Source organism: Phoenix dactylifera, chromosome 14 (genome assembly GCF_009389715.1).
Source record: "Phoenix dactylifera cultivar Barhee BC4 chromosome 14, palm_55x_up_171113_PBpolish2nd_filt_p, whole genome shotgun sequence".
Taxonomy (NCBI): Eukaryota; Viridiplantae; Streptophyta; class Magnoliopsida; order Arecales; family Arecaceae; genus Phoenix; species Phoenix dactylifera.
In genome coordinates, this window is record NC_052405.1 from 5,347,999 (window position 1) to 5,365,699 (window position 17,701).

Genomic DNA, 17,701 nt, shown 5'->3' on the forward strand with positions numbered 1-17,701 from the left:
GATTAGAAAGTTAAGTATCTCTTAAATAAAGGTCACTAAAATTAATGAAAATTAAAAATAGTGTTATCCAGACACTTGGAGATAAAACTCTTACCGACTTCATGAGCAGCCCAACAAGCCAAGTCTCGATTGCACACCCTGCTCACTTGCAATTCATAGGTAAATCAATACTTACTTGCAGACAAGTATCTCTATGCAATATTGAATAAAAAAGCAGCAGATTTCCCTGCATGAAGCATATCTAAACCAACTTTGTTTTGAGAAGTAACTCAAGAAATTAATATTCATGGAGTCAACTCATTTGCATTTCATAGGCTAATTGATACCGGCAGACAAGAATCACTCCGTATATAGAATTTTCATGGACGAAGTATATTTAAATCAACTCTATTTTGAGAAATTACTCAAGAAATTTATATTCACTACGTTAACCGTGACAAATATGAAGCTTGTTGAGTAAAACTAGAGCATGGGTAGCTACAATGTACCAATTTGATGCACATGAAATGTTTCTCTTATATGGTGCCAGAAATTAGTTCAATATAGGACAAGAGGCTAAATACTAAGTCAGCAAGTCAACCATCTACTATGCCAATTTTAGCTACATCTATCCCTATAATTGAGCTAAAAGCAGTATGGGAGGAACTTATGGTTGCAATTTTCACTCTACAATGTCAAAGTTTTTTGCTTGAAGGTAATTCTAGTACTATCATTAATTGGAAGACCTCTTCTACAGTTCTACACCATTAAGTTCTCCATCTCTCTACATTTTTTGATTTCTTCACTGCTAATTATATATTTAAAAAATCTAATTTTTCTATGGATTGGCTAGAGATTTCAATTGTGACTTTTCCTCTTGTGATGCTGTACATCCAAAGTTATCTTTATTATTACAATTTGATCTTTCTTATTTGCAGTCTGAAGCCATTTAAGGATATTCTTCCCTCTTTTTTTTTTATAAGGAATATGTACATTTTTATAGTAAGAATCATTCTCCTTGGAGTCTTTTTCCTTCCCAAAGAGCCAAAAAAAAAAAAAAAAAAACCTCATACGCTCATAATTTCTATTCATTTCACCTCCCCAATGCTATGATTAAACTTTATTCTTGCAGAGCAGCCTACATGCTTACTACTTACTAGAGAATTCCACAATTATCATAGTTTAACATTAAACTAATCTTTTGTTTTATGGTAAGATGACATTAAACTAATTCTATGTATAAATACTGGTAGATGTGTATGAAACCAACGCATTGGATGGCTCACCTCTCCAAGGTCAGTCTTCCCCCACTGCTCATTTACACCCCACGCCACCCCCTCCCTCTCTCTCTCCCTCCCCTTTATAAAAATCCGATTTTTTCCCTCCCCTTCTCTTCAAATCACGCCAATCGGATCCGAAAGCGCGAAAAGAGTTGATAGAATTCGATCCCGGGAACCCCGGAACCGACTCAATGCGATCGGTGGAGGAGAGATTTGGATGAAAAATCCGATCTTGGAGGGTTTTTCTTCCCCAAGTTGTGATCTTTCTGCGAAATGGGTTGCTTCCCGTGCTTCGATTCAAAGGAGGCAGCGCAGCTGAATCCAGGAGAGGGGAGAGATGACAGGAGGGAGGAGCTGCCTATGGTCCCCCCTCGTGTGGAGAAATTATCTTCTGGTGAGTTGGATTCCTTTGCGTTCCTACTGAAATTATTCAGTGAATAGATCTGATCCAGGGTCTTGGAACTCTGGATGCTGAGAATGGAAGCTCAGTCTTAGTTTGCTCGATCCCAGTTATCTAGAAAAAAGAAGCTTACCATGTCTTTGATTAGATCTTACCGATATATGATCTGATTACAAATGAGTAATCTTAGTATGTCTTTCCAATTGGTAGTATGGATTTTGAGTTTTGCTTTGTTGATTTTCTGATGATAGAGTGCAATTGGTCAATTTGAACTTCAAACATTTCAATGCGCTTTAAGATTTACCAAGTATGAGCTCAGTTGAATTCATTTTTGTTGATCCATTTATAAAGTTCAGAACTTTAATTATAGATCATGGATTCTGTTCAATGATCGCCCAGTTTTCTCCCAGGTTAGAGATATTTATCTGTATTTTTTTCTTGATTTGCAGGTGCTGATAGGTCGAAGACTAGAAGCAATTTGGATTTGAAAAGAGAGTCATTAAGACCAAACGAGGGGTCTGGTTTTAATATTTCAGCACAGACATTTACCTTTCGGGAGCTTGCAGTGGCAACAAAGAATTTTAGACCAGAATGTTTTTTAGGGGAAGGAGGGTTCGGGCGGGTCTATAAAGGGCATCTCGAAAGCACGGGTCAGGTAATTTGGTCAAATTGCATGAGAATTGTGTTTATAACCCGATCTCTTCCTATATGCTTGAGGCAGAAGATAAAGTTTTGTGAACTAAGTGTCACCTTGTTCAGACAATACTTGAATCCATTAGCAAATGTAAAAATGATAAGAAACAAAAAAGGCTGTTGGTTGATTGATTTGTCTATGCATTTCATAGGTTGTAGCTGTAAAACAGCTCGATCGGAATGGGCTTCAAGGAAACAGAGAGTTTCTGGTGGAGGTCCTCATGCTAAGCCTGTTGCATCACCCCAATCTAGTTAATCTTATTGGCTATTGTGCTGACGGAGATCAACGCCTTCTTGTGTATGAGTATATGCCCTTGGGATCGTTGGAAGATCATTTGCATGGTATGATTTCTGTGCTTCGATTTGGTAGTTTTTTTAAACTATAACAGATGATAGTACTCTTCCTTTGGTTGGTCTTTTAAAAGCCCGATCTCTATTGGTTGTAAGCTCAAGTGAAAATAATATTCTCAGGCAATTTTTTTGTGCTCCATTTCTTTCTTTCTTTTCCTTTTGCTTTCTTATGTCAAACTCAGAGTTCTCTTTGATTGAGAAAAGGATAAACCAATGAACAAACGCTCTCAAATGATATTGTTGACTTGTGCTTGAATCCTTTTTCCTCCTCTATAATAGACTTCTTGCAAGTATCAGGAAACTGAAAAGGCATGACACAAACACTAATACACCAGAATGATCTCAGTTGCAAATATTGAGCCTTTGCATTCTTACTCTAGCAAGCTCTTAGCTTTTCATTTTTGGAACATTTTTTTCCGATGCAAGTCATTATTTGAATGAATATGCCCTTAACCCTATACGAAGAATTCCTGCCTTATACAAACATTTGGGTTTGTACATTAGTTGAAACTATAATTGCGATAGATAAAGCAAATGTAGAAAGATTATAAGATGGTGAATGTTTATCCAGTTTCTATCACCAGACAAGGCAGATGAAATTTTTTCTTCTTATTGGCACAAATCAGCAGTTATTGTAATGCCTACTTTTCTCTTCATTTAAATTATGCTGATGTTCTTTTTTTAGACATTTTATTTAGTTTACTTCATACAGATCCAACTAGTATAATTACTAGAAAGGTCAGCCTTCTATAAATGCTCAGATTATAACCATAGGAACAAGGATGAACCAAATCAATCTTCATCTTCTTAAATTGGATTAATTCTTCTTATTCCAAGCATCTCAATGTGCTTCTTGCTTTGCTTAACCAATTCTTTGTGGTCTTTTAATTTAAAACTTTATTTTCACTCTCACATCGACATGTTTCCCTATATAAGAGGCGTAAGGGCATAAAGTAAAAAAACAGCAGATGGCTGTAGCTGTAGCTTGGTAGCTCAACTTGATTTAAGTTATTCTATTTTCCAGGTCAAGGCATATCATCTCTATTTCCATTTATACTTGCTAAGATGAGAAACAAAACAATGCTTCGCCACTATTTCTTATCTTTACAATCACTATCCATTTTGAATCTTCTGCATGATTTCCCTTGTTCATTTTTCTGCATCCAAAGCATTAGATTCTTCCAAAATAATCAATAGAAACTTATGATGATGATGACTTAATGTTCTCTATATTCATTGGATAGAACTTAAAGGGCTTACTCAAAAATGGAGGAAATAGGTAAATAATAGAAACCCTAGGATCAATCTAGCAATTTTTGTTGTGCCAAGTAATTCCATGTGAAAAGAATCTCAGATATTCTTAGATTATTGATTTTCTTTGGGGTTAAGTATGACAAAGATGGCAAACTAAGATAATAATATGTCCAACTTCTTCATTCATCGTGAAGTCTTAAATGACTCACATCCAACTGTCACTCCCCAATTATGGTTCCATCTATGTGATGCATGTGCCTGTTGACTTATGCATGAGAATGCATATGCCCGATCTATTTTGTATATATTAGTGATCATTTGCTTGCACTGCTTACTAAAATAAGCAAGTTTAACCAAGTATGGGCAGTTTCTGATATAGTAATTCTGGTTATAAGCTGTAATGAGTTTTTATTGAATGATATTGATGATTGACTATGGCATATGTATGAGATAGGCATCACTAAGTGATCAATGAAACTTTTTATTTAATTAACTATTAACTAGTCAATGGATCTTCCTGTTTCTTTATATGCTGTCTATTAAGATGTAGTTGAGCATAAACATGTTAAATCGATCTATTTTTTAGTTAGCCCTAGCTCTGCCCTTGTCAACTTTGAATGCGAAATCATTTGAATTTCACCAGCTTAAAGTCTCTTTCTATGACATTTCCTCTTCTTTTGATCCTTGAACCTAAATTGGACACACCTCCTCATTATGTTATCTGTAATCCATCTCTTGCACTATCAAGAACAAGTTTTATAGCTTTTCTTTGTACTCTATTTGAAATAGAATCTAGCTCCTCTGATATTTGCGATTGCCACCCTAATCATCAAATCTACCATACAAAATTCCTAGCATCCTTATCATTGTTATCTAATCTTATTTTTGCAGCCATTTGATTGCCTAACAATCTGGTTCCTTTAGTAGAGTTGGCATCATATCACTCCTAGTAGAAACTTTTCTGGTTTATTGTAAGGTAAGGACGGCATACTTTAGTTAAGGAACTGGATAACCTGGTGGTCAGGACTCAATTGTCTTATCTGATTCCTTTCATCCAAAATCTGATCTATGATCATATTAATAATTATGCTAGGTTTTAGGGTTTCGGTCGTAAGCACCAAAGGAACAGGGTTCCTTAGACCTTGCCATTTCACCTCTTCATTTAGTCTCCTTCCTATGTCTAGGGGCCCTTTGGGAGAGTTGCTCCTTGGTTGCATGAACTTAATTTGCTTTAACAACATGCTAGGTCTACTTTCCCATCCATTGGCATTATAGGTCTTATACTTGGTCCCTCTTCTGTCTGAAACTATCTTGGTCAGATATCTCTGCTATTTCTTAGATTGATGAAAAGACTGAGAGCCAGCCAGAAAATGCTGAACCAAGCTTTTATGGACTATAGCTTGATCCACAATGCCAACTTCAAATAGATAGGGTGTCCTGTTGGAGATTTTGTTTTGTATCTATGGTTTCATAAGTTCCTACTTTGTGCAGTCAGTCTCATGGTTGTGCTTAAAGTCATGCTTAAACAATCGTCAGTTGCCTGCTATATGACTCAGTTCACATATCGTAATTGTTGCACTAACCGATCTTGGTGTATGCCAGTTGATCTAAAATATTCCTTTCACAATAAAAATAGCAACTTTGGATGGTCTTTCATTATTGAAAGATATAAGAAGCTAGTGCTTTTGCTAGCACTGTTGGGAGCTTGTGATCGAATATTTTAATGATTCTTGCAGACCTCCCACCTGAAAAAGAACCACTGGATTGGAATAGAAGGATGAAGATTGCTGCAGGTGCAGCCAAAGGGTTGGAGTACCTTCATGATAAAGCAAACCCTCCAGTTATATATAGGGACTTCAAATCATCCAACATATTATTGGATGAGGGGTTTCACCCAAAGCTCTCTGATTTTGGGCTTGCCAAACTCGGTCCTGTTGGTGATAAATCGCATGTCTCAACAAGGGTGATGGGAACCTATGGATACTGTGCTCCAGAGTATGCTATGACTGGACAATTAACAGTCAAGTCTGATGTGTATAGTTTTGGTGTCGTACTCCTGGAGTTGATTACTGGAAGGAAGGCCATCGACAGCACCAGAGCGCATGGGGAACAAAATCTTGTTTCATGGGTAAGCTTTCTTTGTTTTCTTGTAGTGGTGTTTACCAAGTCACTTGTATCCCAAGTGGATTTTGAGCTCTTGCCAATTTTCAATTTAAAAGCAATGCAGTTAAGAGCTTGTACTCTGAAAAACCCATTGTCTGTACTCTTCATTTTTATTATGTATCTATTGCTTTCTGTTGTCTGATAAGGCAATTTATCAGGCAACAACTGGCAAGCTGATTGTTTCAGCCTATTTGGGCTGAGTATATCATTCAAATTAATATACTGAAATTACCAAATTGCATCAAACAAAATAGTCACTCATCTTATTCCATGAAGTGGAAATAGAAGAGGAAAGATGCAGGGGAATCATGAATTTGAAATTCTACCGAGAGGTAGTTCAACAGTGCTTTTTTCTAATAATTTTCAAAATTTTCAAAACAAGATTTATTATCTCGTTTTTTAAATTAGAATTCATTTTTGTAAACCTCATAGATGTGCAGAACATATTATAATTTTTGCAGTATACCAGAAGAGACCCTTAAGATCATCATTTCAACAAAACCAAGGCAAACCCATAATAAAGAAAGACCAGCATCCATGACTGGTTCATTAAGATGCTCAATTAAATGCTTTATAAAGATGTAAATGGACTAGCACCAGATTAAGCAACCAATGTATGTTAAGGAAGAGCTCAAATAGCCTTGACATGGCGAGGTGCTTGAATATGTTTCTATGGGTTTAGTTTCTATTGGAAGTTCTGAGCAGTAACAAAGGGAGTCAGCAATCGTGGGTGGACACGACCATGAAGATAAATGGCGGTGAAAAATTTATCCATTACGATGCTTTGCTTGTGTTGTAACCAAAATATTCTTGAATTTATATTCCTTTTTTCATTTATTACACGGATTTAGACTTGAGATACTCAAGCATTGCATGAAAACTTATGCTTTTCCTACTTATAAAGATCATGCCTATATGTATATCTTTGCAGGCTCGGCCCATGTTCAACGACCGAAGGAAACTCCCAAAGCTAGCTGATTCGAAGCTGCAAGGGCGGTACCCCATGCGTGGGCTCTATCAGGCTCTTGCGGTGGCTTCCATGTGCATCCAAGAGGAAGCTGCCTCGCGCCCTCTTATAGCTGATGTTGTGACTGCTCTGGCCTACTTGGCATCCCAAGCTTATGATCCCAATGCAGTACCTAATTCTAACAACAGGTCTGGTGGGGAAAGGAGGAGCAGGACCAGCGATGAGAAAGGTGGAAGGATGCAAGCGAAGAATAATGATGGAGGGTCCGGCTGTAAGTGGGAATTAGATGTGGAGAAAGAAGATTCTCCAAGGGAGACGGTCGGGATCTTGAACAGGGACTTCGATCGGGAGCGAGCTGTGGCGGAGGCCAAGATGTGGGGAGAGAATTGGCGGGAGAAGAGACGGGCTAATGCTAATGCACAGGGCAGCGTCGATGCTGCGAGTGGAAATGGGTAGGCACATAATGGACCACTTCTCCTTCCATTTTTTTTTCTGTATAAGAGAGTTGAAACCATAGAGTAAGGAGCTTGTTCCATGCTACCTTTTCATTTCCTTTTTCCTTCTTATTTATTTTTCCTGTAACATGGAGGGGAAGAGGTGGAAGATTTAAGAGTGTATATTTTCTATAGGCAGGGAGGTTTTCTACTGGTTATGGTTGGTGACCAGACATGTTGTTTTGCTTATGAAGTTTTTAGAAAATTTTGAGAGATGGAAGAGATCTGTATGACGTATATTGTTTATATTGTTTTGCTTCTTCCTCTGTTCTAACCATCAGAAGGTACCTTTTGCATTCCACTTCTGTGGCAAAGGGAACTGTTGCTTAATATCAAAGCTTCTGATGCTGAACGAAGGTGCAAAGCTGGAATATGCTTCTGTTTCCAACTGTTTGGGATCACACGTCACTAGCGAAATTTGAATAGAACCCATAATTTTGTTCTCTTCAGATTGTTATACTCCTTGATATTTGGTAGGCTGACTGGAGCTCGCATGTTTTATATATACATACATACATCTATATCTATATCTATATATTTATCTCTCTCTCTATTTATATATATATATATATATATATGTATATATATATATATGTATATGTATATATATATATATATATATATATATATATATATATATATATATATATATATATATATATTTATATCTATATATTATTTTTCAGATTTTCATCCAAAACAAGTTATTTGAAACTGTCTTTTAGTATATTTAATGTGAAAATATAACAATGTAAATGAAATATGAATTGTTAGAACAATTCCTCATCCACTGCACACCCAAGTCCCATCATATGTTAAGGGGATTTTGTTGGTCGCTTCCTCCTAGTCCTTCATGTCAACATATAATGGTAGTTGAAAATATTTCAAACAATCATCGTCTTTTTTTAATTGAAATAATATATTGTTTGTATGCTAACTATAAATTATAGATTTAGGGTTCTATATGTGTATATATAAATGTCTCTGTTCAAATTCTCAAATGTTAGTATTTCTGTGTATGTATATCTATCTATCTATCTCTCTATGTATATATATATAAAGTTAGTTGCTTTGAGTTTTTGGAGTTTTCAAATTATGCTACTTATAAATTTCATCAATTCAGATATTTTGTGAACCAAAAAAGTTGAAATATTTATGTGGATCACACTCAAAGTATTATAAGAATTTCTTTTCATTTCATCCATTGATTGTAGTCCAATTTGTATGTGTCTCCTTTATTCCTCAAAAATTTACTCAAATTGGTGTTAACTACTTCTGAGAGTCGATCGAGTAATCTTGAAGTGTCAAGTGACGGAATAACATTTTTTTTCTATAACATTTACCATTCATCTTTCTACCTAACTCACTTCCTATTGGAACATTGGTCTCATTCAAAAAATTTCCTTTGACAACTATATATAGGTCATACTCATCAGTCATTTGTTGAGGGAGACTATCTTGATCTTTGATTTGAAACTAGCTAAAATGCCTAAAGTTATTTCTCAACCATCAATTGTTTTTTATTTCTAAGGTAGGATATTGATGTATTAGCCAAAATTATAGCCAATAAGCCAAGATTGTTTGTGGGTCTTCCTTTTATTTAATGGATTTAGAAAGATTGTTTAATTAGGTGGGGTTCTGAATTAGACCGAGTTCTGTGAATTGTCAACACACAGGTGCATTAAGTTGAACAAATTTGACTATTCATCCACATAGACTAATGTTCACTCAATCTGATTGGTCAAATTAGTTGTATGTATATAGAATTCAAACTAGGCCTACCTAATCAAGACCCTAGTGCTACATCGAGGAAGAAATTGTCTAGGTCTAAGAAATGGACATGCATGCTTTTGTAAAAGTTTAGGAGGACCTCTAAAATTTATCGAAAATATGGACAAGATGATATCTTCAACTAAATAGTTATAATGTCTTGTATTTAGAGGGTAGCCTACTAAAAAGACCTCTTTCCTCGGTCCATGGGTCTTCGACTTATAGCATGGGCTGAAATATTGAAATTGCAATGCATGTATAAGATTTGCCTATCCTAGAACTTTTGGAATCATCCTTTTTATATTTTGAGGTTTTCGATTTCTTGTGAGATATAAGAGCTTTAATATTAGGGCATTCTCCTTCCTTTGTATACTCTCTTCGCCATTAGTTCACGATTGTCTCTACCCCTAGATGTCCCAAACCATATAAATTTTTGTGTTTTCTCTCTTTGTTTGCTTTGCTATCTCTAAATCTAGTCACTTTGTGTTATAAGAGAGAGAGAGTCCTTCTAGGGGGCGTTTGATATAGGGTGATCGTCCTAGGATCAAGGGTGATGTCGGTGGAGGTGATGAGATCACCGCGTTTGGTTGCACTACGATGATCCTATGTGGCGGTGATCTTAAATTATCTCCACTCCTCAAATCACCTCCCAACTTGGTGATGGAATACCCGTCCTTGAGGTTGGAAATCCAAAATCACCCCAGGCTAGTGATCCTGGGTTGAAAGTTAAAGACAAAAATACTCCTCAAGTTAGCAGAAAAATTGATATATTACTATACCATCAATATATTATGTCAATGTTATATATATATAAAATATTGATATTATATATTATATTAATGATATATAATATTATAATATATTACTATCCTATTATTGGAGGATAATTTTAAATTCTAGTAGAAATATATTATTATATTTTATATTTATATAATGAAAATATTTAATATATTACTATATTACTCCTATTTACCTTATTTTTCTAATCAAAATAATTATTAGTATTAAAAAAATATTATAAGTATAAATAAAAATATTAATTGTATAATGAAAATAACATATTTTTATAAGATTAATAATTTGTAGGAGTAATAAATATATTTTTATAGAATATATTAATAATTAATATATTGATAAATATATTAATATTTTATTATAATATATTCTATATGATTAATAAATATATGATAAGAGCTACTAAAAGTAGAATATGTGACAAAATTATGGAGCTATTATAGGAATTAGTATATTGACTTACATTTTTAATTCATGAGAATTAAAAATACATAAAAAATCCATCTAAGATATATCAAAGGTATTTATGGTATTATGTAGCCAGTGATTTTGGATCTCCGTACCATACCAAACAAGTTACTCATGGATATCCGAAAATTTTTAATCACTGGACCATGGCCTACTAAATACATTGATCTTAGATCACCGGGGGTCAAATCACCTCAGCATTCGGATCACGGAGATCTTAGATCATCGTGGTGATCCTGTTGGGGTTACCAAACGCCCCTAGGGAGGATGCAGGGGCGGCCCAAAACATTTGGGGGCCTAAGGCGAACTCACAAAAAAAGGCCTTTTTTTTTAATGATGAAATTTTTTTAATAAGTATAAAATACTTTAAAATTTTTTTAAAAAATAACTCGTCTAGCTTTTTGAGATGCAAAATTACTAATCAAATTTTTATACTCAAGATCCATTAAAATACTATTTTCAATCGATAATATAGCTAATCCATTTAATCTTTCTTGTGACATACTTGACCGCAAATAAGATTTTATCAACTTTAATTTTGAAAAACTTCTTTCAGCAGAAGCAACTGTTACAGGTATTGTTAACAATATTCTGTAAGCAATGCATGCATTTGGAAAAGAATCTATTTTTTTTATAAAACTTAAAGTATCAATAGGGGTACTAGTTTCTATTTGTAAAACTTCTTTTAAAACTTTTAACTCTGAAAACAAATCAAGACCATCAATATCAGAATATTCACCATGCTTTAAAAAGTTTTCAAGATTAAGACAACACTTTTTCAAATCATCTTCATTCAAAGATTTTAACTTTCTAAAATTAAACAAAAAACCAAAAATATTTTCATATATGGTAAATTGTTCAAACCTATTTTGAATTGAAGAAATAGCTTGATCTACTATATATAAAAAGTAATCAATTCTAAAAGATTCTTCAACTGATCTTGCTGTCTCATCAACACTATTTTCATCAAAATGTTTTTTTCTACGGATCATACGTTTTTTACGAAATGTAGGTTCTATTTTCATTTCATTTGCAATTTCTTTAGATGAATTCAAAGCATTCATGAATCCATTTTTCCTATAACTTTTCAAATAAGAAAGAAGACTTTTAATTGATCTATAGCAACATCAATATGCATGCCTTCAGATTGTAAAGTCTTACTAACTGAGTTAACAGCAAACAATATATCATACCAAATATTCATGCCTAATAAGAATTCAAAATTTCCAATCTCATATGCAGCTAAGCATGTGGCTTCGCTCTTTATTTTAGGATCTTCACTAGTTTCTGCTAATTGAATTAAAGCATCTCTTATTTTAGGAGCTTGGTTTTTAATTGCTTTGACACTTTCAATACGACTTTCCCAACGTGTCTGTGGCAAGGGTTTAAGAGTCAATGTGGATATATTATTTTGTAAAATTTTCCATCGTTTTGTAGAAGAAGAAAATAAGGTATAAATCCGTTGTATCACTCCAAAAAAAGATATAGCTTTAGAACATGAGTTAGCAGTATCACATAATACTAAATTCAAGTTATGACATCCACATGGTGTGTAAAACGCTCTAAGATTTATATTTAATAATTTTTTTTGTACACCTTGATGTTTTTTTTTCATATTAGACCCATTGTCATACCCTTGTCCTCTTATATCATTAATTTCAAGTTTATGTTTTTCTATTATATTTATAAGTTCATTAAAAAGACCTTTTCCAGAGGTATCATCTACTTCTAAAAATTCTAAAAAATATTCTTGTACTTTTACTGGACTTGTTGAAGTATCTACATATCTTAAAATTAAGGTCATTTGTTCCTGATGGCTTGCATCAGGAGTGCAATCAAGTATTACAGAAAAGTATTTTGTTTCTTTAATTTCAGATGCTAATTTCAGATGCTAATATTTGAATCAATTCATTTTGAATATTATGACCTAAATAATGATTGTGAATTTCACCATGTTGAATGCGTCGAACATGTTCTTGCATTATTGGATCAAATTCTGCAATCATTTCAATAAGACTTAAAAAATTTCCATTATTATTTTGATAGATCTTTTCGTTCTTTCCTCGAAATGCTAAATTATTTTTTGAAAGATTTTTCACGACAGCAATAATTCTCAATAGAACTTTTTTCCAATGATCTTTCTCTTGGTTTATTTGTTCTTGGAGACTTTTATCAGTTGTCTTATTTTTTAGCAATCTCCCTTCTAAATCAATCCACCTATTCATGCTAGTGATATGTTCATTAGCTATTTCATGACTTTTGAGCTTGATACCTAAATTTTTCCAATCTTTAGTTCCTTCATTGACTAATTGACTTGTGCTAGGCTTTGAATAAAATAATTTACAACAAAAACAATATACTCTATCCAAATTCTTCGAATACACTAACCACCTTCTATCATATTTTTCACCATTTGATAACTTACGAATGTAATGTATTATAGAGAAGTGTCTATTGTTTTCATCTTTAGGAAAATGAATATCATAATCTCTAATTGGACCTTTTTCCACTATTAAGTCTCTCAATTTTGTATCAATATTTTTCCATTGAGCAGGATCATATAAATTTGTAAGAATAGAACTAGTTTCATAATATTTTTCCTTGTTTATCCTATCTCCATCCGATTCTTCATTGTGCTCTTCACTAGATATTGTTTCAGTAGATGTTTGAATACTACTATGAATTTGGTTGTCAATTTCATTTTGTTTCGTTCTTTTTATGTCATTTTCTAATTCTATTTTGGGTGCATGCTCTGTTGTTAATTTCTGAGTTGAATTTGATGTGGTTTTTTCTTTGTTTGTGACAACAAATCTATCTAGAGCTTCTTTTTGAGATTGAATGAGTTTATCAATTTTTCTTTTCTTTTTGAGTTTTTCATACCCACATTCATATTTTCTATTAGACATTTTAATCTAAAAATAATATTATCAAATAAAACAATTAAAAAAATACCACAAACAAATTAAGATATAAAAAAGTTGAAAATGATAAAATTTGATTGTGTCAAAAAAACAAACTCAGATCCCGACAAGTAGTGCCGAACTTGACGGGGAGAAGAGGCCGAATAGTGCCGAACTTGACGAAGAGAACTGAGAAGAGGCCGAACCGTCGAAATCACAACCAACCTACAATTAGACAAAAAAAATAATTGTAGTGTCTCTAACTTGAATAAATCAAAATTAATTGGATCCAAAAATTAATCAGTTAGCCATATATTCTCTTGACTTTTTTCATTATTGTATAACATTAAATGCAATAAGCCAATAACAACAATATGGCATATGAAAGAAACCCTATTTATATATAATTGTTCGGTGATCACAGATTCACAGAACTATTAGATAATAAAACAACAATCAACAAATACTTCCATGTGAAATAATTAGTGAATAGTGATTAGTCAATATACAACATTAAAAATTTAAAACTCACCACTGCGGTCTGCGGCCTGGGATTTGATTTTGGCCTTTGCCCTTTGGGATTTGGGATTTGGGAATAGGGATGCCAACGGAGGACGAGAGGAGCCGACGAGGCGACGAGGCCGGAGCCGCGGAGCGGCGGAGCTCGGAGGTCGGAGGCTCGGAGCTAGAGCCTAGAGACGAGTTTAGAGGAGCCGGGGGCCGGAGGTCGGAGCCCGGAGGAGCCTGAGGAGCCGGAGCCCGGAGCCGAGGACGGAGCCGAGGAGCCGGAGGCCGGAGCCCGGAGCCCGGAGGAGCCGAGGACGGCGAGTAGAGCTGGAGAGGAGATCCGGACTCCGGAGTCCGAAGCAGGGGCGGTCGAGCCTCAAGCCGTCAACGGTCGAGCCTCCCGGCTGCCGGCAGAGAAGGGAACTAGGAAAGGGCCGAAGAACGGAAGTGAAGAAGCACTGAGGGGAGATCGGGAGAGCCGGAGAACCGAAGGTACGCTCTGTTTTTTTTTTTTTTTTTGCTTTGAAGGGTTCTGCCGACTGCCGTTTAGCAAAAAAAAAACACTCCTTTTGATCTTTATTTTGGCTGTTATTCTTTCCCAAGAAAGGGGGGAGTCGGAGAGAAGGGGGAGGACCGTTGCCTGTCTCAGCTGTCATAGGCTCGTAGCCATGCCCGTCCAGCCGTAGCCTGTCTCAGCAGGCAGCAGCGTAGTCGTCGCCTCGTCGGGAAGATGGGGATTGCGGATGCACTGTAGCAGGCCGCCGTCGCCCGTCACCCTGCTACTGCCAGCTTTCGGATGTGAAAGCTCAAAAAAAAAAAAAAAAAAAAAGACTCTTCACGAGTCCACAGGCAGAGCGGGGCGGGGCGGGGGGCCTTCCATGAGCCAGGGGCCTTAGGCGACCGCCTCGGTCGCCTAAGGCTCGAGCCGGCACTGGGAGGATGGTTGATGGTTGCACACGTGTGAGAGGGTTTAGGGTCGGTGCCAAGTGGCTTCTTGGGGGCAAATCAGATCCAGCCCCGTTTTTAGTACAGAGAGAGAGGGTTTAGGGTCGGTGCCAAGTGGCTTCTTGGGGGCAAATCAGATCCAGCCCCGTTTTTAGTACAGAGAGAGAGAGAGAGAGAGAGAGAGAGAGAGAGAGAGAGAGAGAGAGAGAGAGAGAAACGAGAATGATGAGTAGGGCCCACCTAAAAGAGGGGTGGAATTCTAACGGTCCAGTTTTGGAGTTTTTTTCATGCGGAAGATGGGCTTCTTTTGGACGAGTCCCGGGTCCGATCTCTTGACGAAAAGGTTAGAGCTTTTGGAACAATGTGATCACGTTCCACGATTTAAGGGTCTATGTCACCCCTAAATTTTAAGGGACTATGAATTCGCCGACTAAGGAGGTGATCCATGTCATCCCTAAAATTTTATTTTTATTTTATTTTATTTTTGTCTCAAATCTTTCTGTCAAATGGCTTTATGAACTTAGGAAAATTAAAGAGGCCAAACCAAATCAACTCACATGAAAATTCATGTAGGACAACATCATCTTTGTTATAGCTTTGCCTATCCTAGAACTTTTGGAATCATGCCTTTTATATTTTGAGGTTTTCGATTTCTTGTGAGATATTAGAGCTTTAATATTAGGGCATTCTCCTCCCTTTGTATACTCTCTTCGCCATTAGTTTACGATTGTCTCTACCCCTAGATGTGCCAAACCATATAATTTTTTATGTTTTTTCTCTCTTTGTTTGCTTTGCTATCTCTAAATCTAGTCACTTTGCACAACACAAATTACTATGTACAAGAAAAATTCTATTTTTTTTGCAACTAAATGAGAGTGTATTTAGCAACTTTCATAGAAAAATATTCTTAAAAAATATAAAGATGAAAATAATTCTGGAATCATTTCTAGTAATCTTATCCAAATTAGAGAATATGGATAGTAGCTCTATACAAAACCTACAATAGAATGTAAAGATCATGTTGAGATCTCCATACAAAATCATTTTTATTTGCTAATTGTGCTTATGGTTAGATCTTTTTGTAAATTTTGTTCAATGTACGGTTGCATCACCTGGTCACCCGTAGTGGTCCTTCATTTTATTTAAACTACACATCATGTTCTCAAAATATTGGACAGTCTAAATAATATAAAATAGTATATATTTTTTGATTTCTTGACACATAGACCAGAGGATCTTTAAATTGTATGAATTTTGGTGTATAAGCAGTTTAGAGTAGTAAATCACATTCAACGGTATAGATCATTCATATTATTTAACGTAGATCTGACTGTATCTGAGTGGAGATCCACTCGAGTGTAGCCAAATCTAGCACACTCTCTCTCGATATGTATATATAAAAAGAGAGAGAATAAGCATAGCAAGTCTATTTAGAACCTAATATAGAATTTAAAGATCATCATATTGAGGTCTTCATACAAGTTCATTTTTAGTTGCTAATTGTACTTATGGTTAGATTTATTAATAAATTTTGTTCAGTGTGATTTATGGTGGCATTGCCTAATGAGCAGTGGCTATCCTTCATTTGAAACTGCAAATCACTGGCTAGATTCTCCTAACCGATTTCCAAGTCCAGCAAAATTTGGCTAATCAAGCGCAAGACTCTTTATTGCAAATTAGATTTTTTAGGAGAATTTGATTACTGCCATCCATTGGGACGTTTATTGTGGGTGTGTGAGTGTGCGAATATAATTTAGGCTCGTCGTAAATTAAGTCCATTGCATGGTCGCAATTGAATGGCACAAGAGTACATGCGGTGCAAATTGCTTAAGAGATGGACATAAGACTATTGTTTACGGCACATAAATGCGGTGGAGGTTGTTTCTTAGTTGGAGCATTGAGGTCGGTTTTTGGAAATGTCCAAGGTTCATGTTGTCCAAATACATGAGTTGGCCTAGTGAGCTTTCTAGCAAAGCTATAACAAAGTTGATGTTGTCCTACTTGAGTTTTCATGTGAGTTGATTTGGTTTGGCCTCTTTAATTTTCCTAGGTTCATAAAGCCATTTGACAGAAAGATTTGAGACAAAAAAATAAAATAAAATAAAAATAAAATTTTAGGGATAACATGGATCACCTCCTTAGTCGGTGAATTCATAGTCCCTTAAAATTTAGGGGTGACATAGACCCTTAAATCGTGGAACGTGATCACGTTGTTCCAAAAGCTCTAACCTTTTTGTCAAGAGATAGGACCCGGGACTCGTCCAAAAGAAACCCATCTTCCGCATGAAAAAAACTCCAAAACTTGACCGTTAGAATTCCACCCCTCTTTTAGGTGGGCCCCACTCATCATTGTCCTCTCTCTCTCTCTCTCTCTCTCTCTCTCTCTCTCTCTCTCTCTCTCTCTCTCTCTCTCTCTCTCTCTCTCTCTCTCTCTCTGTGTGTGTGTACTAAAAAAACCACTTGGGAGATGGCGGCAGAGGCGGGGTGGGCTTTATGATCAAAAGTCATAAGTCACAGCTGATTATTGCGGGCGGGAGGCGGATCGATGGGCTTTCAGCTACAGGGGCAGAGCTTAGAGCAGCTTAGAAGGATATCTCCTATGTGAGACAGAGGCTGGGGGCTGAGCGCATCATCCTAGAGGGAGATTCAGTCACAGTGATTGATTGGATACGGGAGGAGGATGGAGGGGGGATGGGAGTCCTCTGCTTTCTGACATTCGATTGATGCTAAGAGAC

General features: G+C 35.8%; 1 protein-coding gene across 1 annotated transcript; it reads left to right on the forward strand.

The window, feature by feature from the left end:
- The first annotated feature begins 1,264 nt into the window (after window positions 1–1,264).
- Window positions 1,265–7,858, forward strand: LOC103708100 (serine/threonine-protein kinase PBS1). Its single transcript, XM_008792877.3, has 5 exons — window positions 1,265–1,653; window positions 2,109–2,314; window positions 2,505–2,694; window positions 5,694–6,085; window positions 7,052–7,858. The coding sequence occupies exons 1-5, from the start codon at window positions 1,533–1,535 to the stop codon at window positions 7,541–7,543; spliced, it is 1,401 nt and encodes a 466-aa protein (XP_008791099.2). The 5' UTR covers window positions 1,265–1,532; the 3' UTR covers window positions 7,544–7,858.
- The last annotated feature ends 9,843 nt before the right edge of the window (window positions 7,859–17,701 follow it).